Source organism: Cajanus cajan, chromosome 7 (assembly GCF_000230855.2).
Source record: "Cajanus cajan strain Asha chromosome 7, NIPB_CcT2T_4, whole genome shotgun sequence".
In the NCBI taxonomy this organism is placed as follows: Eukaryota; Viridiplantae; Streptophyta; class Magnoliopsida; order Fabales; family Fabaceae; genus Cajanus; species Cajanus cajan.
Window position 1 is genome coordinate 57,611,618 of NC_138523.1, and position 21,992 is coordinate 57,633,609.

A 21,992-nucleotide genomic window follows, 5' to 3' on the forward strand; every position below is an offset into this window, starting at 1 on the left:
ATAAATTATGAAAAAATGTCAACGCATATAATTCAGATAATTATACCATGATCCATATGAAAATTTAAATTTCGTTTAATGCAGGAATATTTTATACTTTTGGTATAAAAATTTTACACTATCAATTAATTAAAAATTATTTTTTATATAATTTTTAAGATATTTATTATAAAAGTCAATATATCTATTATTATATATAAAAATTAATGATTCAATGACAGTAGTAAGTACTCTTTTTCTCTAATTGTTATGAGAGAAAATCTTCATGTGTAGATAAATTTATAACTTTTACAATAATTATATTAAAAATTATATTAACAATGATTTAAAGTTGTTAAACAGTGTAAAAGTGCATAATCATTAATCTAATTTTCTACCCTCTTTTATATATTAAAATAATTATGAGCATGATTATATACAAATTTAGAATAATGTATCTATTAAAAAAATTATTAATTTTAATAAAAAAAATATCAATTTTTTTCTCTCTAAATTTATATCTAAACAAATTCTATATAAAAAAAACGTATTCATAAACTACTATCAGATAAAATAATATATTTACGTTTTTTCTTTTGTTGAAGAGAACATTATTAGAGGTTCTTATTAATTTTTTTCTTGACTTATCATTTCTTTCAATTTACTTTGAATATTTTTTTTATAAATTAAATATATAAATCATTAGACAGTGAAATAACATTATACCACAATATAAACTATTCTATCATAATTTAAAATATAATTTATATATTAAAAAATTTATTTATTATAAAAATTAATTTATATATATAAAATAAAATAATTGTTTTGAATTAAGAGTATTTTTTTATAAATAAAATTAAATATTTTATAAAAAAATAATATTATATAATAGTATAACATATTTATTATAAATCCAAAAATATAATAATATTATTAAAAATTATAAAATATAAAATTTATCCTGAACAATTGTCCTGTTAGTGGTTTTTAATTGAATGAAAGATTTAAAAATAGGATTGGCTTAAACCCCTATTCCGTGATTCAGTTACCGAACCCAAGATACGAACGCCGTCACTCCGGTTGTGGTTGTGTTGAGGACGATGGCTGTAAGAGCCAAGAAAGAGAAAGAGCGCCTCAATCTAATCTTAGGTTCCTACCTCACCACTATCCATGAAACCCTCCAGGTATCATATTCATATTCATATTCATACTCGTTCCTCTCTGCTATCAATAACATCATCATCTTTTTAGGTTTTGGATCAAACGCCACCTTCTTCTTCCTCCGCCAAAGTCACCTGGGACGATGTCATCAAGATGGCTGACCAAGTCTCTAAACAAGCAACCACAGGTTCGCTATTCTTAAATTCAATTGTCAAATTATGTTTTAGCCTAGGGAAGTGAGATTGCATTGCATGAATTCTATTGTGCAGTGGGAATGCTTTGGAGTGGAGACAAGCCAGAACCCAAAGCAATTGAGGAAAATATGGCAGCGTACTTCAACAATCTACAAGGTTTCCTTTTGCTTTCCCATGCCAGTCTGGTAGCTGCAGGGCCTACCTTGTCTTCCACTGTTCATTCATCTGTCAAACAAGTCGTTGATTCCAGCTTCAGGATGATGAAGGAAACTGTCTCCTTATATGGTATGATAACTACTAATTACTGATTGGTGGCATGTGTAGATCAGTAATGTTTCACTAGCAGCACAAATTGGAACATGTTTATCCTTAGACCACCACTTCTATCCACTCCCTCTGTCACAAATGTAGAATTGAATAAACTTTTTCAGAAGTACTTCCGAGAGAGAAAAAAATTAAAAGAAAAAATGAAATAAGTTTTTCTATTAATTAATTTGTAATTTTTTTTGAAAAAGTTATATGAAAGAGTTTTTACAAATTAAATTATACATAAGTTATTTTTAAGCTTACGGAGAAGTTTATTTTATTTTTCCTTCTGATTTTATCCTCTTAGAAGTGCTTTTGATAAAGTTTATTCAAACATGATCTATGACATTGAGAGTTGAGTTGAGAAGAAACACATGCAACCTGAATGATTTCACGATATCTAGGTGATAGTGAATTAATGAAGGAGATGATGGATATGAGGGTGGCTAAGATATTTAGTTTTACTGGTGTTAGAGGTGTTTTCAAGTCCTTTCTGTTACACCATGTTTTCATGATATGCCCTTTTTCTTTGGGATGTCGAGGATCATGTCATTCGTTGATCCGGTAGTTATATATATATATATGTGGAGGACAATTGTCTGTCTAAATCATAATACTTGCGATATGGGGTTTCTCCCTTCACAAAACTGGATTAACTGTCATAAAAAATAACATTCCAGTTTTGTACGGCATTGAACTTGACAAGCTTCAATAGGTTGAAAAATATGTTGATTAAGAAGTCTGACACTAATATGCATTGATTAAGGATGCTTTTGGTTTCGGAATACACACATCATGCTCTTTGGAAAATCATTTTTAATTCATTGACATTTAATATGCTATCATTGATATACCCCCATTAGTTCATTGTTCCTTTATATATATTTTGGTTGACTAGATTATCATGCTTCAACTCACTCACTACACAACAGCATAGTCCTGATCCCACGTCAAATTACTTTTCCAATATCTTATTGGATTGTTGACAACCTTCTTTCTCTTTTGACGAACACTAACAGGGTCCCATTGTAAAGACCAGAAACTATCAGTACCGCAATTGGTTGGTGCTGTATGGGAAGCATGTTCTGCCCTTAAGAAGACTCCTTCAACAAATATTACAGCAATTGGGCGAGGAATGACACAGGTTGCTGTTTCAGTGAAAGATGTTCTTCGTGAGATGAAAGAATTGAAGCCTGATTCATGTGATGATCAAGTTGACAAAGCTGCTGGTGAGAGTTGTGCAGAAGCAGTGTCTGAGCCACATGATGATAATTCAAGTGAAGGTGATATAGGGAATGACCTGTCGCCTGAAGAGATGAAAGTGGCTGAAAGAGCAATTGTGGTTGTCTCTGATACGCTTTCAGTTATAAAAGTACTTATTCACTCCATCATAGGCTTGCTTAAGCTGGAAAAACCTAATGACAACAGCAGTTTTGTAAATTCGCTGGAAAAGTTGTTGCAATTGTGTCAGGAACTTGGCCGGCAGATTGATGAGATTGGAGCTTGCCTTTATCCCCCTCAAGAGATTGCTGCCATAGAGGCAGCTTTGGAAAAAATCCGCAGCATTATTGATGTTGTGCAAGTGGAGGTAGGAGAACTTCTAGGCGCATCAGATGTACTTCTGGAGCCATGCAATGATTTGAGGAGTTCATTGAGACGGCTTGAATCTGAACTAAGTAACTCTAGTACCGCTGAAATAGAAGCTAGAGTGGAAAATATAACATTAAACAATAAGTAGACTCTGATCTGTGTACTTTTTTTTTTTTTTTAATATTATTACTATTATTATTATTATTTTCGGGGTTGGTTTAATGTGCAATGAATTTGACGTTGTAGAACTCATGGCAATGATCCTTTTGATTTATAATTTTGTACGCACCAGTGTCTAACCTGGTCAACCACTGATTTGATTTATGATTTCCGTTTCCTACAAATAATATATATATATATATATATATATATATATATATATATATATATATATATATCAATGAGATTTCTGCTGAATATTATCTTGGTCTGGATTGGATAAGTTTGTCTATATACACTTAGAAGAAAATAAGAAGAGAAAAAAAATCGAAAAAAATATATGATAAAATGGATTGAGCTTATCTGACAAGTTAAAATAAATTTATACAATTAACTTATAGAAGTTGTATCATTTAACTTCTTTAAAAGTTGATTTTAACTCAAGAAAAAATTATTATACTTTTTTTTTTCAACCAGTTTGTATAGAAAAATTTATCTAATACAATAAGTAGACTCTAAAATATGTACTTTAATATTATTGTCATTACTTTAGGCGGAGGTTGGTGGAATATATCTGCAATGAATTTGACGTTGTAGAACCTGTGTTACTGTTCAACTTGATTTGATTTATAATTGCCGTTTCCAAATAATTCAGGGTATGTCTTGTGTTTGGATTTTACGTCACATTGGTTTCAAAATCAGATATTTTTCACATTTAACGTAAAAACGTATATGTTTCGCCTCTAATTTTCACTTCTTTTACGCACTCTCTTTGGATAAGTACTCAAGTTTTATTGCTCTAACCATACACGTCACATTTTTATTTTATTTGCACACAGGATTTTAATTTTAAAACGTGTTATGAACTGAATGTTGGGATGAATTTTAAACGAAAACCTCCAAATGCCAAGACTCGACGGACTTTGGGAATGACTGGTTACAGAATTAAATGTTTAACTCAATCAGAATATAGGAAGAGTAATGCTCTGATACGAGTAAAAATTTACACTAGATTGCTATGTGAATGTACATTAACACGTGTTCAGACTGAAAATTCTGGCACAAAACTATGATGGGGCTAAAGTCACCGTCCAGTAAGCTTGACCATCCATGCGCCACCTAGGTAAAGACCCAATAAGGGTGCCGCTAGAAGAACTTGAGTGAGAGGATCAGTGGATGGCGTAACTATAGCAGCTGCCACTACTGCACCAACCACAACGTACCTCCAAATTGACAGCATCTGGTCTCCGGACACAAGTCCAAGTTGTCCCAATAGAAATTGTATGACAGGTACCTGCAATTTGACTTCCTTTAGATTCCATGACTACTAAAGTTTGGAGGGAAAAAAGGATTGCACAGGTAAGAGATGGTACAATACAAATATATGAGACTATTTGGATAGAAATTTAAAAGAACTTTTCTACCAAAAATAAAGAAATTTTTTTAATAGAAAAATTCTCAAAAATGCTTCTATATTGTATCTAAACATGCTCATAGAGATTACTTCTTATTTTTGTTTCATCAAGCAACAGTTCTGAACTACTTATGCAAAGGAATGATTGATTACAAATGGACTCTAAACAAAAACTATCTTATGAGAATTCTTCATCTTAATAGCAATAGCATGGCTTTCTTTTGAATTCCTAACAGAAGGATGTTGTTGGAGCGTCCACATTGTTCATAACTCCAAATAGACCCCAAGCAGGTATGTTTAAAAATGTAATTATTTGCTGCTCTATATGTATTTAATATCTAAATCTTTTGGGAGCAGAAGAAGCGAGATTAGGTCAATGGCTTCGAGGCATGAATTGGTGTCAGCTAGAATACACTGTTTACCACATATTGACAAAGAAAGGAAGAATAAAGCCGGGAGAAAAGAATTACCTGGAAAGATAAGCCTGTACTGAACATAAGCACCAGAACAAATTCAAAGTATTGATCAATGGACCACAATGATTCAACAGCACCTTCAGCGTAGTTAACAAAGAAGTTTAATGCTGCAGGTGTCAGAACTAAGTAGGAGAAGGTTATTCCGGCGTAGAAAAGAACTGATGAGCCTAAAACAATTGGCCCTAGAAACCTTCTTTCAGCTTTTGTAAGTCCTGGAAGTACAAAAGCTATGATTTCGTAGAGGATGATAGGACTTCCCAAGAGAAGGCCACAGTATCCAGACACCTGCACTTCACAATGACAAAATATAAATTCTATCAAGGTAGCTTTTTGTATTTTATCTTTATTTAGAGTTTTAACTCAACATAGATGGATTTGAAAAACGGTTAGATGCACAACACAACATCACCATTGGCTGTACATCAGGTAGTAGCATATTTTCTTTGTTGAGATCTCATATTGACTAAAGATATGATCAACTTAATCATTTTAAGGTTTGGTCAGTCTTCACCTTCCAAGTTAGTTTTGTGAGATTGAGTCACATCCTAAGTCCAAATTCAAAAAGATTCTTTAACAACTATCACTAACCCCCCTCCCAACCCAAAAAAAACACAAACAATTGATGACAGAAAGATTATTAAGATGGCACACACAAAATATAGATTTTGGCCAATCACTCCCTAATACTATGCACCATGTGCCCATGAGATCTTATCATTTGATGTAATGTAAGCAGAAATGAACATACTGTATTTAATCACAAGAGTTTCGTCTTATTTGAATTTTTATTTTTTAATTAAAGCTATCAGAGATAAAACAATTAGCACAAGAATAAACACATTCCAATTATGCTGTGCCATTAACCTTATCTGAGATGAGAACTAGTTATGAGGAAGACATAAGAATTAAGGCCGCTTTATACATTCCAGATGAAGCAAGAGAGCAACAGCACAAAACACTGGTTTAATTTTGCATAAATGTGTACCATAAAATAGAATATCACAGCTCATTTGACAAGGAAGGAAGCAATAACCATCTCAGAGACATGTAAGAAATCTTACCTTCAATGTTGTGAAGAAAAATTCACCAGGAGCTAGCTGAAGAAATCTTACACCCTGTAATTTAACAGGAGCTTCGAGAACCATTATCAGTTCTTTTGAAAATGCAAAGCATCCCAAAATGCTCGCTCCAACTGCTAGAACGGATACAAATATTCTCTGTCGCAGCTCTTCAAGATGATCAAATATGCTCATTTCTTTGTCATCAGGAAGAAGCTCTTTACTTGGATAAAGAAAATCATAGATAGGACTTCGATCACCATCTTGCTCAAAATTTCCCTGCGTTTCTTCAGCTGTACTCTCAAAAAGATCTGTGTTTTCTAACACAAGAACGATCTCAGAATCTTAACCAAAACTACTACAATTGTGGAAACATTTCCCCCTGATAATCATTTAACTGGGGGGAAATGTTTTTTTTAGTATAATTTCAAATATACATGCATTAACCCATTATTAAAATACTAATAAAAGAACACCAAGGATAGGTTAAGTTAAACAATATAGTATTAGCACAAATGATATACTAATCATATTTGGAAGTTATCCTCATGGCATGCTTACAAAATATAAGACAAATACGATTAAGGCATTAAATAGAAGGGGGAAATTATTGAATTTGACGAAGTGGGTTTCGGTGTTACTTACCGGGCCTTTCTTCAAGGGCGGAGCCCAGCCCAGTTGCGGTAGTAGTCAAGTCCTGTTGCTTCTCTCTGAGGTCGTCATCGACGGCGAAGCAGAGAAAGCTCCTATTCCTCCTCCTCCGTGACCGTGAGAGAGGGAAACTCAACCCGGGTGTATTTTCGACCCGAATAGAAGTTCGGAGCGACCCGAATTGAGGAACGATATTCATAGGAACGGTGGTCGTTACCAATCCCATGCCAATGTTTTTTGATTGGCTCTTGTTTTGTTAGATACGATTTGCTTTGCTTTTGGTTTTGGATGTTATGTGGCTTCGCCGCCTGATATTTTTCACTTGCACCTCTTTCAGACACAAACCAGGACTATTCTTAACTATTGCATTAAGCACAAAAATAAAATAATGTACACGTATTGTAATTTTTAGTTTTTTAAAATTAATTTTCTAAAATTCAACATAACACTGGGTAGTCGTTAAGAAAACAAAATAATCGATGAATAAATTTGTAGAATATAATTTATAGATTTAACTGTATTGGAAAATATTGTTAAAACGAATTTCTGCTTTGATACCTTATAATAGTTCGAGAAATCTTGTTATATGAAGGACATTATGAGGAAACAAAAAAGTAAATCTTTAAATATTTATTTCATAATAGAATTCATTACCGAATAAGAAAATATGATTATAATTAAATAAATATTTTTCTGTACATGAAATCTGTAAAAATTAAATCAATTTATATTTTTTTTTTTTGCATCGAAGTTGATTTTTTAATTTGTTTTATTATATGTTTATAAATAATAAATATCTTTCGTAAGAAGTAACTATATTAGAATAAGAACATAAAAGTTGAATTAAAAAATAAATAATACATGTATTAATGTTATAAAAAAAATTAATTTCCTTACATCATAAATATTTATGTTTAATAAATTTATTAAATTTTATAATAACTATCGTAAAAACCACCCTAAAAATAGTTTTTAACTTCACAATGAAAATATAATTTTATTAAACTCTTTATTTAATTACTGTATCATCGTGAAACTCTTGTAGCAAATCAGTCGGGCTTTAATGAAGCCCATCACAGGTATTGGGCCGTGTTGGATAAAGAAAGGACCTTTGGTCGTTGCAAATAAATAGGCTTGGTTGTTGTTCCCGCCAATTGTGTTGCATCATCGGCGCGAAATGGCGCTAGAGAATCACATAACGAAGGCGGTGAATGTGCTTCGAAGCAGGATCTGTGACCCCAAGTTCATCTTCTCCAACGATTCTCCAGACAGCAACTACAGGTATGAACTAACTTCTTCTCATACAGTTAATGTTCCTCCTCTTCATTCAATCAAATCAGGAATCGATGACCTTACTTCACTGGTTTCTCATATCAGCAAACTGAAATTCATGATATCGAGTTCGGTCACGGAGGCGTGCAATAACTCTATTCTTCTTCTCGGTCCCCGTGGCTCCGGCAAGAACGCGGTTCGTTCATCACTCACCTAAACCTCGCATTAAGGGGTTTCCTCCATTTTCTTTTCACTATGTCTTGTCTTGTTAGGTTTTGGAGCTTGTCATTCAAGATTTGCTGCAACAGTATCCGGACTCGATTTCAGTGGTATTCATTGTCTCCTAATATTGATGTTAATAATTTGTGGAAGTGTGTTTTTCTCTCTTTTGAGTTAAATTTTCACTGCAGATCAGGTTAAACGGACTTTTACATAGTGATGACATCTCTGCATTCAAGGTTGGCATTCTCGAAACCTGCTTATCCAACCCTATCCAATGTGAAACTCTCATTCATACTTGCACACTGACACTATGACATTGTGGTTTCTAAATTTCTGTTAAAAGATGTGGAGTAAATCTTTCTCTTTTTAAGAAATTGTGAATTTACAAAGGAATTGGATGGTGATGGACCAAGCTGTGCAATGCAGCTCAAACTATTTCTGGATATGCAAGAGCAATGAGGATTTGTTATGCACATTATAAAACTTTCTAGTCTTATTGAAGAGATTGTTTGAACTAATAGATTTAGGTTGGATTGCTGCCTGTAACAGCCTGTTCTTGTATGGTGTCTCATTTGTTGTTTCAAATGATGATCAAACAGGAAATGGCTAGGCAGTTATGTATGGAGCATCAATTGTTGTTTTCCAAAGCGGTAAGATGAACTACCTATACAAAATTCATACCACGCATTTACAATTATGGTACAGTGATTTTTTAATCTTTATATGAATCTTCTGTAGGCATCATTTGATGACAACTCCCAATTTATGGTGGCCATGCTAAAGTGAGTAAAAGTTATCTTGGTTGAAAAAGGAAAATAAATTGAAGTTCCAAAGCATTTATTATCTTTGTTTTATAGGGAATGTGGATTGGCACATAAAACAGTAATTTTTGTTCTGGATGAGTTTGACCTCTTTGCTAAGGTAAGGATCCTTTTTCTTTTGCCCTTTGATCATTTCTCAAATCCTTGTAGTGTAAATTCTGGGTTATAATTGTTGTGTTTCCCAACCTCTTTACTCTTTTAGTATTAAGTAATCTTGTTTGTAGTCTGCGTTCTATTATGCTTTTCACTTTAACTTTTTTAATCATACATTTGCTACTAACTCCATCCTGATTCTTTGCAGGGAAAACAGCGGTTACTTTATAGTTTGCTAGATGCAATGCAATCAATAACATCACAGGCTGTTGTACTTGGCATTAGTTGCCGTCTGGTATGTGCTTTACAGTTATTTCCCTTTTCTTATATAAACTTTCAAGTAGTTACAAATATTTCATGTCTGAATTTCTTTATGTGATTGGTTGAGAAAAAATTCCTCTAAATTGATAGTGGATCAAGAGTTTCCCACTTTTCTTTGCTTGCGCATATTTTGAGAAAATAATCTATCATTGCATGTGGTGCTTGTAGATTGTAGATCATAAAATAACTTTTACAAATCAAGATGATCCACCTTGCAGGATGCAGATCAGCTGTTGGAGAAAAGAGTACGATCTCGTTTTTCACATAGAAAGCTGTTGTTCTTACCCCCTTCCATGGAAGATTCACAGAGGTAGGTGGATTGTGCTTTCCATTGGACTGAACTATGCAGATGGTGATGTTAAACATGCACTACTTGATTTCTTGTCATGCAGCTTACTGGTGCGCATGCTGACATTACCAATTGATTCAAGCTTCCCACATGATTATGCTGTTGAATTTAACAAAAACGTCCGAGTATCCTTTTTATTGTGAGTGATTTTTTTATGTTTAGTTGGCCTTCAAAATGAACACGAGTGCAACCCACATTAATTTATTCATTTCACAAAGCACAAGAATTCACATGTTTTGACCATATTGTGCAATCACAGAGACTTGATCTGAATCCTAACCCATAAATTAATAATGCATACATTTTGACTTGTTTGTCCATAAGTTGGTATTCTTACATTTTCAGTTCACGAGCTTTGCAGAAAGAACTATAGTTGCAAAGCTTTTCAATTTTTTGCATTCCCATTCACTGCATTTGTGTTTCTGCGAGTAAACTGATTTCATTGAAAACAGTTAGTTTGCATCTACAAAAGCTGTTATGGGTGGAAAATTCACACTCCTGTATTTTCTTTGATTAATGAAAATTCACACTTGTTGAGCTGGTTAAGAAACCCTTGACAAATTGCAGAATATTATAGAAGATAGAAGGTTCAAAGAAACCCTCAATAAATATTTAAATATTGACTCCTCTGTCAAAGATTTGCTGAGGTTTCTGTAAGTATTTTTCACACTTCTGTTAGCTGTTGAATATGAGTAGATCATCCTCCCAGACTTATGTTTGATTATTTTCCAGATTTTGTGCAGTCTCTCATATGGATTTGCAGACTGGGTTCCTGTCTCGGGAGAACTTTGAAGTTGCATTTTCAAGTATCCAGAGGCATCCCAAATTGGAATTTTTAAGAAGTATGGTAATTTTAGATAATTTATAGTTTATAATATACTCTTCTTTCTATATTAGAGATTTAACCCCCATTGATGTTCTATTTATCTATAACCTGTTTCCATTTAATGGGTCTTGATTTTTTATCTTGGAGTCTTCTCCATAATTCAGTATACTTGCTCTTTAGATGGAGCAATTAATGGCTTTTTGGTTATAATTGCAACTTGCAAGCAGATTGCTCCGAATTAGAACTTTATATATTGGTTTGCATGAAGAGTTTGGAACTTAAAGAGCAAAGTTTATGCAACTTCAATTCTGTAATGAAAGGTAATATTTGTTGCGTTTTTCTTTCACTCTTTTTATATTATTTATTTATGTGTTTGTCATATTTTGCAGAGTATAAAAGTGTACATGATTCCTTCCAGACTTCTAGAAATGCTTGCTTAAGGGTGTGTTTACTTGCTTTGATGATTTTCTTTTGTCAGACGTGTAATATATAATAAATGATAGTTATGGTATGTTTCCTACTATTTCTCTCCAACCCCAAATTTATTTGGTGGTATTTGTTACCTTGTGTATGCAGGCATTTGAACACCTTATACATCGTGAATTGATATGTTTCACGGACAATAGAGGACAGAGTTTGTCTGTTGAATTTCGTCCTGTAAAGCTTCTAATTTCACCGGCGGAACTACATCAGGGCATAGGAGCCAACAATTCATGCCCTGTAAGTTAACTGACTAAATTAGCCCACCTGTATTTTAATTATCTGCCGATTGCGAAATAAGAATTGCGTCGATTTCATTGGAAGCATTTGATTGAGTTTTAGGTTATTTGTTTTCTAGTTTACTTTGTGTAACTTCTTCCGCTCATTGTTACGTGTAATATACGTGAACGTTAGCGATGGGAACTTAATTTATTAAATTATATGCCTTCAAACGATTTTAGGTTCAATTTTGAGATTCATGTGTATGAAAAAAAAAAAAACTGTTGGGAAGAGTCTCCACTTTAGTGCTTCACCTATGAGTCTATGACTGAGATATTAGTCTCTTATATACCGTATAGGAGGATATGTTGAGAAACCAAAATAGTAGTACTAATTAAATTGTATGTTTTACAGCCTAAGCTTAAAAGGTTCATGGATCGTGAAGGCATCATTTGAGGGACATGACTTTTGGTGCTTCACTGTAGACTGTATGTGGTATGATTCCAAATTCTGATAAGTTCAGCCAGTTTATGAATAAATAAATGTCTCTTTTGTTTAGTTAATGCTTTTTCGTAATTATGATTGATGTACATGATATTTCTTTTTTTTTTTTGTATTTATTTCTTCTGAATAAAAAGATTTGAATATTTGCTATAGATTTAATCCATTACATTAAATCAATAGATTACAAACCATGAAAACAGCCCCCAAAAAAAAGACTTGTGCTTATCAAAGTATAGGTGTTACATTATGAGTTTTTGATGAAAGGTTGGCCAAAAACTGCTTTATATTATTATCACTCATGTATCAACACCTCATTAAGAGTTTTTGACAATTTTGCAAATGCTAAATTCATTAAGCAGTATAATTATACATCATTTGATGTAGATGTAAAACTTTTGTATATTGATAATATGTCAAGATTAATTTTTTCATAATCATTAGTTTAATTTTGATGTACCGATAATTTAAACAAGTTTTACACTAACAATATTTTCTTTTTAGAATTTTACTCTGTATGATAATATGTCGTCACATCTTTTAATAAATTTAACAACTCGAGTATTATTTCATTACATTAATAATGCACATACTGGTTTGGCTTCAGACATCCTATGTTGCAAGTTGAAGTGTATTTTCTCAACTGGTTAATGAATCATTCCAGATGCATAGAAAAGACATCAATACAACATGAATTCTAATTTGGAAAATTCAAGAATTATGAATGTAGCCGAGGAAAACAAAGTAAAGAAATGTAAACGATACTCTTGAATAATGTATAACTAGTGTAAATGTAATGTGTAGGGATGGTAATGGGATAGGTGTTATTTTGTCTCTAAAAGGTGAGACAATTTCAAGTTTGAATTCAAATTTTAAAGAGATGGGTTTATATTTTTGAAATTTATCTCTATTTCTATTGAATTTTGTTGGATTTTTTTTTTGGTAAAGGGATTTTGTTGGATTTGAGTAAACCTACGGGAATTCATCATATTTTTTTTTAGAATTTTAATTAATTTATTTATTTTAAATAAATTAAATTATAGTTAATAATTATATTATAAAATAAATAATATATATATATATATATAATAATAAATAAGAAAGAATTTATAAATAGAAATTTTAAGAATTACATTTTTAATTAAACTCTTAATTTTAATTTTTATATTTATGTATATATATATATATATATTTTTTTTTTTTTTACTATAAAAAAATTATAGTAGGCGAGTACAAGGATAGGATGGGGTGAGGAGTTACACACTTGAACTTATACTCGAACTTGATTTTTCAAGTTGGAGAAAACTTGTATACAAACCTATATTCATCAAAAACGAGTTTTTTCATCAAAATTGACTCAGGATTGGACAAGTGTCTGCATATGCAAGTTTAGTTATCATGTCTATTAATGCATAAGCCATAAAGTGTAAATGAGTTTCTGTTAATTGGTAGTTAGGAGAGATTTTTTTTAAAATTTTTGTTGTTTAGTTCAATTTTTATGAGAAGCGGGAAATAAAGTTTTTATCTATTTTAATTCTCCTCTAATATTAGTGTGATTTGGAGAGGAATGGAGAAATTTTTTTAAAACATTTTGAGTGTAATGTCCTAGATATCTTACTTATATTTTTTTTTAAAATTATAAGATTATAAAAGTAAATTAGTTTTTAAAAAATTTCTCATTTTTGTCTACCAAACAAGAGTTATTTATTATCTCTTGTATCATAATTCCTTTCCTCTACCCCTCTTAACCATACAATTCCTATCTCCTCTCCTTTCCATTCATTTCTCCTCTATTAAAATGTGTAATTCAAGCTAGACAATGTCTCTTTTGTAAATTCGGCATTAAATATACAACCAACATATTAGGTTGAGTGGAACTTGACTTGGACTTTTCAAGATCTCAAATTCAAATTTTGTGAATAAAAGAAAAAGTGATTAAAAGGAAAGATCTTATTAAAATCAACTAGTTAAGTTTGTTGACAAAAATTAATCAACAAAATTGGATAATATTTCATAATAATTCATGACGTTTAACTAGTTTTTGAGATTGAGTTAAGACTAATTTAAAGATGTTATAAGAATTCAATAGTTTTAGGTGTAAGAGAGTAGGTTAAAAAAATACCAAATTTCAAGACAATATCTCAACAACATATATAAATGTTAAGGTAAATTGAATTTTATGTGCAAATTTTAAGGTTGGATTTGACTCAAACTAAAATTTTAAGTCATTATCTTATCCATTACCTTTTTGGTTTATTTTCCTATCTATTGAGCCTTAATATTTGGGTAAATGAAGAAAAAAATGATATTTATGCAATAAATTGTAGAATAAATTTTACAGCGGATGAAAAAATAGAAGATATTTCATAAAATGTGGCATAAGTGACTAGTAACTTAAACCCTACATATGATAGGGGTTTGGTAGTTGTCTATGTGAATAAACCATTATTTGTGGGAGAGGAGTTGCTTCTTAGTTGATACTTTGGATAATTACTTTCATGACTTCTGGGGGAAATACCTTATTTTTATTATAAAAAAAAAAATAGAAAGAGAGAGAAATATAAAATGATGATACATGAATAATTTTATGATATTTTATCAAACCAAATCGCTCAAAATATTCAGTGTGCAGATAAACAGAGTACAAAAGCCAAAAGGTAACGTGCTTCTTATACTAGCAGTAAGCCAATTTTATATTCAGTTGTTTTATATTTGCAAATTTCTAATAAGTATTATTTTTTTACACTAATAATAAATATTATTTAATTTCATTTTTCTGTTATAGCGCAGAAAAGATTTGTGTGCTAATAAACATATTGATAGAACAATTTTTTATCAATAAAAAACTTATAGCAATAATAATAAGATTTGAACTTAGAGTTTTACATATATCTTCCCAACTCTTCCGATTACTAATATAAAAATTGCCCAGAATGATTTATATTAACACAAATTAAATTAACTGTGTGATGATTAAATTCTGTAAACTCAGTAAAAATTTCCTATGTTTCACATGTGAATTAAAAAATATACATAAGATGTATAAAGAAAAATTAAATTTTTTTTATCGTTGATAATGAAAAAAATATGAACTAAAAAGTAGTCTTTAAAAGTTTTAATTTTGAAAATTATTTAAAATAATTTAATTATAGTGTTACTTAACGATCATTGTATATCTCGTTATATTTAATATTAATGGGGTTCAAATATTAACTAAAATAATTATTGAAAATAAAAATCTATTTTGGGTTTAAATATTTAATTAAGTAGAAAAATCGTTTATTGAAATTTATATAAAAGTTTATATGACCGTGTTACAAAATAAAGAAGACGCGTGACTACTTGATAATTATGTATAGAGGCTATTTTATTTTCAAGAACAAAAAATTGAATTTATAATACAGAAATAAAATTATTTGAACTTGATTTTCTGAATCTAATTTTTCCAAAAGCAAATTTTTAAATAGTCGATATATGTTTTAAAACTTATATGTTAAGGATTTATTGATAAATGTTACTTTAATAAAGAGTATACAAATATATTAAAGTAATAATACAATGTTAAATTAAATTATTCGTGTAAATACACATGCAACCAAGCCTGTAATTTTAATGCAAAATTGGCAAACCTATTAATATTAATTTTAGAGCACATTTACATCCTCAATTAATAAGGCTCTGTTCGTAAAGGTTGATACGATGATACTCGTAGTCTCTAACCAATTGCTATGATAAATAAATAAAATATATATTATACTTTTTATAAGAGTATTATATTATTTTTATTTTAAAACATATAATTTAGTCTATTTAACTTAACATTATTAATATAAATTATACTCTTATCTTCTGATAGATGTAACACTTCCCATATGTTAAAATATTAAATAAATAATATTTCATCTCTTAAAAATACAAGTATCATATTGTCACTCACTTATTATATTAACTTAACATCATTAAAAAATGATTATTATAATATTTTAAAAAGTATTTTTATTTAATTAGTCATAAAAAAATATACTTTTAATTTAACAGAAAAATATACTGTTCCGGTCACGGGATGCGCTAGGGTTTTTCCTAGATCAAGCCGCAAAGCCAGAGCATTCGAAAAGTGTAATCTGCCCTCTCAACTCTAGGGTTTTGGGTTTTATGGTACGTCGTTCATGGGCTACTTAGGCCCCGAGGATCAAGGGATTTCCTTAACCGTTAATATTTGGAGAATATCTTGTCATTAAAGATGGGATTTTATCCCTGATATCGGAACAGTATCTATGTGGGAGAGTTAGATCGGATTTTGGCCGAGTTACTCCTGCAGAGCAGACAGGTCGGATTCTAACCGAGTGCACCCATGTAGATGGGTTGGATCGGATTCTGACCGGGACGGTACACTTGCCTTCCAGCCTTGAGCCTATAAGGCGAAAAGGCTTGTAGCTTGGTAACCTAGTCAGGTATTAGCCGAGCAGAAGGTCAAGTCGAATATTTACCTAAACGGTACACTAGTCGGATTTTTACCTAGACGGTACACTTGCCTTCCAGCCCTGAGTCTATAAGGCGAGAGGGCTTCTGGCTTGGCTCTTACGAACCATATCAGAAATAAGTAGAGTCAAAGCGGATTCCGGCCGAGTTGAGAACAAGTCGCCCAAAATCCGATCTAACTCTCCCGACTAATAACACCAAAAATTTTAACCAAGTTTGGAGCACTTTTTGAAAACATTTAGTCGTCCAAGTACCAAATACGAAACCTTCTAGTCGTTCGAATACCGATTAGGTAACACCAAAGATTTATTTATCTAACAAGAATATGAAAATATCTAGTCGTCCAAATACCGACTAGTAGCGCCAAAAATTTAATTAAATATAAAGTGCATATGAAAATATATAGTCGTCCAAATACCGACTAAAGAAGGAAAAGTTTTCCAAGTGAAACTTAATTTGAAGAAAACCACTCGGCCAAATACCGATTTAAAAGAAAGGAAAATTTTTCCAAGTTAAAATTAATTTGAGGAGAACCACTCGGCCAATTACCGATTAAAGAAGGGACCTCAAAGTCGGCCAAAAACCGGTTTACATAGCGAACAAGGGAAATTTCCCAATGATGAATTTCCTGTCGATATTTCAAGAATTAGCTTCTTTTTCATTGCTCATATGTCTTGTTGCATTAACTACTTTCCTGTACTTCTCATTTGATCATGCGAATGTGGCAATGCACTTAATCGTCCCAATACCGACTAGTAACACAAAAATTTACTTAAATTTAAAGCACAGGTGAAAATCACTAGTCGTCCAAATACCGACCATATCTAGTCCGTCTAGTCGTCCCAATACCGTCTAGTAACTCCAAAAATTTACTTAAATTTAAAACACAGGTGAAAATCACTAGTCGTCCAAATACCGACCATATCTAGTCGTTCAAATACCGACTAGTGACTCCAAAAATTTACTTAAATTTAAAACGCAGGTGAAAATCACTAGTCGTCCAAATACCGACCATATCTAGTCGTTCAAATACCGACTAGTGACTCCAAAAATTTACTTAAATTTAAAACGCAGGTGAAAATCACTAGTCGTCCAAATACCGACCATATCTAGTCGTTCAAATACCGACTAGTGACTCCAAAAATTTACTTAAATTTAAAACGCAGGTGAAAATCACTAGTCGTCCAAATACCGACCATATCTAGTCGTTCAAATACCGACTAGTGACTCCAAATTTTTCACCAAGTTTTACAACAGTTGAAAAATAACTAATCGCCCGAATACCGACCATATCTAGTCGTTAAAATATCGACTGGTAACATCAGAAACTGAACTAAGTAAGGAACTTGTGGTACCTCTGAAGTAGGAAAGATATGAGAATCATCTTGTGAGAATCACTCTGAATGTATTGATTGAACTACCAGTTCCGATATACCACCCTAATCATGTGAGGGGGCCAAGATTGATGTTTAGCTTGATCTTGTGGAAACTGAAGCGAATTGCGAGTCTCCGCCTGTGGATTGAGATGATTTGCAATCGGTGGTCGATCAGTATTTTCAAATTAGGAGTACTTCTAAAACAGTTCGTGTTATAGAAACTTTGAGCCGTAGTCGTGGTAATTTGAACCTACAATTAAGCCCTGATTCGTTGTTGTCACTGATTCATTTGAACTACCCGTTCTGGGTTATTTATACTCGCCAAGTCGGAATCTAACCGATCAAGGTCGAGTTTTTTCACAAAACGAGTTATTTATACTCGCTCAGCCGGACTGTTGCCGACAATCACGAGTACTCGCCAAGTCGGAATCTAACCGATCAAGGTCGAGTTTTTTCACAAAACGAGTTATTTATACTCGTCCAGCCGGACTGTTGCCGACAATCACGAGTACTCGCCAAGTCGGAATCTAACCGATCAAGGTCGAGTTTTTTCACAAAACGAGTTATTTATACTCGCCCAGCCGGACTGTTGCCGACAATCACGAGTACTCGCCACGTCGGAATCTAACCGATCAAGGTCGAGTTTTTTCACAAAACGAGTTATTTATACTCGCCCAGCCGGACTGTTGCCGACAATCACGAGTACTCGCCAAGTCGGAATCTACTCGATCAAGGTCGAGTTTTTTCACAAAACGAGTTATTTATACTCGCCCAGCCGGACTGTTGCCGACAATCACGAGTACTCGCCAAGTCGGAATCTAACCGATCAAGGTCGAGTTTTTTCACAAAACGAGTTATTTATACTCGCCCAGCCGGACTGTTGCCGACAATCACGAGTTCTTCGAGTTATTTATACTCGCCCAGCCGGACTCGTTAAAAAACCTTTGTATCACAAAACCCTCGCAGCAGACTCCCATGCTTCCTCCACGAATTAACATCTGGGCACGAAAGTCCATTAGATGTTGACTAGGATCCTGTTTCCCGTCAAACGGTTCCAACTGCTGATACGAAGCTGTTCTTTGACAAACCGGACCTTAGATTGACGATCCGAACGGTCAGAATGAAGAACCTCACTTCCCGAACCTATAGTCCAAAAATCAGCCCGATCCAACGGTGAACGACTTCACACCGATTAAAACACAGTACCAGTCCTATTTTGCGCTAGAACACTTTCACCTACTGATACGAAGCTTTTTTCTCCCAAACCAGGCCTCCGGTTAATAATCCGAACGGTCAGAATGAAGAACCACACTTCTGGAACCTACAGTCCAAAAATCAGCGCGATCCAACGGTGAACGATTTCACACCGATTAAAACACAGTACCAGTCCTGTTTTGCGCTAGAACACTTTCACCTACCGATACGAAGCTGTTTTCTCCCAAACCAGGCCTCCGGTTAATAATCCGAACGGTCAGAATGAAGAACCATACTTCTGGAACCTACAGTCCAAAAATCAGCGCGATCCAACGGTGAACGATTTCACACCTATTAAAACACAGTACCAGTCCTGTTTTGCGCTAGAACACTTTCACCTACCGATACGAAGCTGTTTTCTCCCAAACCAGGCCTCCGGTTGATAATCCGAACGGTCAGAATGAAGAACCACACTTCTGGAACCTACAGTCCAAAAATCAGCGCGATCCAACGGTGAACGACTTCACACCGATTAAAACACAGTACCCACTCTGTTTTTGTGCGGGAAACTTCCTCTCCTTCTCTCTCTCAGGGTCGCTCTCCTCTCTCAAGCCATTGATCAACGCCATCATCTCCTCCATGGTAGGGTGTTGTGGGTCGTGGTTGGATGTGCCGCCTCTCGCCATAGTAGAGTGTAGGTTTTTTCTTGTGACTTGGGGCGTAGGAAGAATTTTACCGTAGCCCCACGGTGGGCGCCAAAATGTTCCGGTCACGGGATGCGCTAGGGTTTTTCCTAGATCAAGCCGCAAAGCCAGAGCATTCGAAAAGTGTAATCTGCCCTCTCAACTCTAGGGTTTTGGGTTTTATGGTACGTCGTTCATGGGCTACTTAGGCCCCGAGGATCAAGGGATTTCCTTAACCGTTAATATTTGGAGAATATCTTGTCATTAAAGATGGGATTTTATCCCTGATATCGGAACAGTATCTATGTGGGAGAGTTAGATCGGATTTTGGCCGAGTTACTCCTACAGAGCAGACAGGTCGGATTCTAACCGAGTGCACCCATGTAGATGGGTTGGATCGGATTCTGACCGGGACGGTACATATACTTTTAATTAAAATATATTTTAAAAAAATTATTGTCATTGATCCACTTATTAAAAAATTGTAATATATATAATTGAATTTAAATTAATTTATTAAAATTATAAATAAAATAGAGACTACAAAATAATTATATATATATATATACTTTTATATATATGTCAATATATATAATATAAAATTAATATTTATATTTTATAATAATTATATTTTATTTAATAATAAATTTTTAATATAAATATATTCAATTAAAAAGTATATAATTAAAATACATATTTTAGCATTATATTAATTAAATATAAAAAATAATACTTTATAATAAAACTAACTTTAATATATAATACTATATAAAGAAAGTATTATTTTATTCAAATGTTTATAAATATATTATATTAAGTATTGATTAAAGAATATCTAAATACTTGTATTGATTTTATTATACTTATGTAAATATATTATTCTTATTATGATATATAACTTTAAAAATATTTTGTAAGGACAATAATGAAAAAAATATTTTTAAGATATATATAATTAATTTTAGTAAAATTCATAATAATTTTTAAAATAATTATTAAATATGTAAAATCAAGTGATAAACTATTAATGTATAATATGTTTGAATTTGTTAAGAGAAAGTGGTGTAATATTTACAAAATGAATGTTTTGATAATAACTTTTTTTACCGACAGTTAAAAAAAATTAACAAAACATTCTTAAAATAGCTAAATTATCATATTTTAAAATTTATTGAGAAAGAAAATTGTAATTTTTAACATAAGATGAGAGGAGAGTGAAATATTTATATCTCTTAGAAGAAAAGAGTTTAAATTACTTTAAATAAACACAAAAAAAAAAAATGATGCAAGACTTCTGATTATATAACTTTGCAGAGTGAATCAGTGATAATTCACGAAAGGATGAACGTTTGTTAAGTTTAATGTTTTTATTTATTTGTTTTTTAATATAAAAATATTAAATTTTTTACTTTTTATTTATTATTTAAAAATAATACTTTTAAAAATAATATTTTTAAAAAACATATTTTTAAAAAAATATTTTTTATACATGTTTCTCATCAAATTGTGTGTAAGGGATATATGAGAATCTTACATTCTTGTTAAAAAGAATGTTTAGTGCTGTAAAAAAAATTATGTTGACAAAAATTTTAAAGTGTTCCTTTTGAAATGAATTGTCTTATGGATAATGCTAACTGTTTTAAAGTATCAGGGTGACTATAAAATTCATTTGTTACTGTAGTAAGAAAATTATGATAATAAAAAGTTTTATATTTAAGTTCAAAATTAGAAAAATGACAAATGTATGAATAAACAATCTTACCAAGAAAATAAAATAAAAACCCATGGTATACACTTCTATTTTTCATTATGCTTTCCTTTTTTGTCAAAAATAAACTCTAATTTATTGTAATTATATTATTTTAAAATTTCCATCATTATTCATTTATAAAGTTCCCTTACGACTAGTAAAGTTAAAGACACATTATAAAAATTAAAAAATTACAACTTCAAAACTTACCGGATAGAATATTTCTTTTTGTCATATCTTGGCCTACTGTTCGTTTGATTTTGTTTTCGTTGGACATATCTTGGTCTAGTTTGCTAAAATATTATTGTTGTCAAATCTTTAGCCTCCCATTGAGTACGTGGATAAAGAAAACTCCACCACCATTTCTTACATAATTTTTTGATGAGTACATTCATTACATAATTTTTATTATTAT

At 32.0% G+C, this 21,992-nt stretch overlaps 3 protein-coding genes across 4 annotated transcripts; 2 read left to right on the forward strand and 1 right to left on the reverse strand.

Annotated features, from left to right (window-relative positions):
• Positions 1-996: 996 nt before the first annotated feature.
• Positions 997-3,557, forward strand: LOC109790831 (uncharacterized). The gene is made up of 4 exons (XM_020350077.3): positions 997-1,166; positions 1,234-1,330; positions 1,413-1,622; positions 2,663-3,557. Exons 1-4 carry the CDS (start codon positions 1,083-1,085, stop codon positions 3,379-3,381), a joined length of 1,110 nt encoding a protein of 369 aa, XP_020205666.1. The 5' UTR covers positions 997-1,082; the 3' UTR covers positions 3,382-3,557.
• Positions 3,558-4,314: 757 nt separating this feature from the next.
• Positions 4,315-7,333, reverse strand: APG2 (Sec-independent periplasmic protein translocase). 2 transcript variants are annotated; one of them, XM_020383707.3, is made up of 4 exons: positions 6,986-7,333; positions 6,344-6,660; positions 5,277-5,567; positions 4,315-4,686 (listed from the first exon to the last, which is right to left on the reverse strand). In XM_020383707.3, exons 1-4 carry the CDS (start codon positions 7,215-7,217, stop codon positions 4,477-4,479), a joined length of 1,050 nt encoding a protein of 349 aa, XP_020239296.1. In that variant the 5' UTR covers positions 7,218-7,333; the 3' UTR covers positions 4,315-4,476. The 2 variants fall into 2 exon arrangements, with proteins under 2 accessions (XP_020239296.1, XP_020239302.1); XM_020383713.3 differs by having other exon boundaries at positions 6,344-6,651; positions 6,986-7,331.
• Positions 7,334-8,126: 793 nt separating this feature from the next.
• ORC4 (origin recognition complex subunit 4) lies at positions 8,127-12,250 on the forward strand. The gene is made up of 16 exons (XM_020354542.3): positions 8,127-8,272; positions 8,369-8,459; positions 8,536-8,592; positions 8,674-8,721; positions 9,085-9,135; positions 9,224-9,267; positions 9,343-9,406; positions 9,608-9,694; positions 9,939-10,030; positions 10,113-10,194; positions 10,637-10,722; positions 10,802-10,911; positions 11,123-11,215; positions 11,285-11,337; positions 11,472-11,615; positions 12,009-12,250. The coding sequence occupies exons 1-16, from the start codon at positions 8,169-8,171 to the stop codon at positions 12,048-12,050; spliced, it is 1,248 nt and encodes a 415-aa protein (XP_020210131.1). The 5' UTR covers positions 8,127-8,168; the 3' UTR covers positions 12,051-12,250.
• The last annotated feature ends 9,742 nt before the right edge of the window (positions 12,251-21,992 follow it).

What these genes read in the sequence shown, in the direction of transcription:
- LOC109790831 (XM_020350077.3), top strand. Translation starts at nt 1,083, where the DNA reads ATGGCTGTAAGAGCCAAGAAAGAGAAAGAGCGCCTCAATCTAATCTTA. An exon ending in CTCTAAACAAGCAACCACAG is followed by an intron (nt 1,331 to 1,412) that starts GTTCGCTATTCT and finishes TCTATTGTGCAG; the next exon opens with TGGGAATGCTTTGGAGTGGA. An exon ending in GGAAACTGTCTCCTTATATG is followed by an intron (nt 1,623 to 2,662) that starts GTATGATAACTA and finishes GAACACTAACAG; the next exon opens with GGTCCCATTGTAAAGACCAG.
- APG2 (XM_020383707.3), bottom strand. Translation starts at nt 7,217, where the DNA reads ATGGGATTGGTAACGACCACCGTTCCTATGAATATCGTTCCTCAATTC. An exon ending in CGCCCTTGAAGAAAGGCCCG is followed by an intron (nt 6,661 to 6,985) that starts GTAAGTAACACC and finishes TTCTTGTGTTAG; the next exon opens with AAAACACAGATCTTTTTGAG. An exon ending in GTACAGGCTTATCTTTCCAG is followed by an intron (nt 4,687 to 5,276) that starts GTAATTCTTTTC and finishes GTCAAATTGCAG; the next exon opens with GTACCTGTCATACAATTTCT.
- ORC4 (XM_020354542.3), top strand. Translation starts at nt 8,169, where the DNA reads ATGGCGCTAGAGAATCACATAACGAAGGCGGTGAATGTGCTTCGAAGC. An exon ending in AGTTTGACCTCTTTGCTAAG is followed by an intron (nt 9,407 to 9,607) that starts GTAAGGATCCTT and finishes GATTCTTTGCAG; the next exon opens with GGAAAACAGCGGTTACTTTA. An exon ending in GAGCCAACAATTCATGCCCT is followed by an intron (nt 11,616 to 12,008) that starts GTAAGTTAACTG and finishes TATGTTTTACAG; the next exon opens with CCTAAGCTTAAAAGGTTCAT.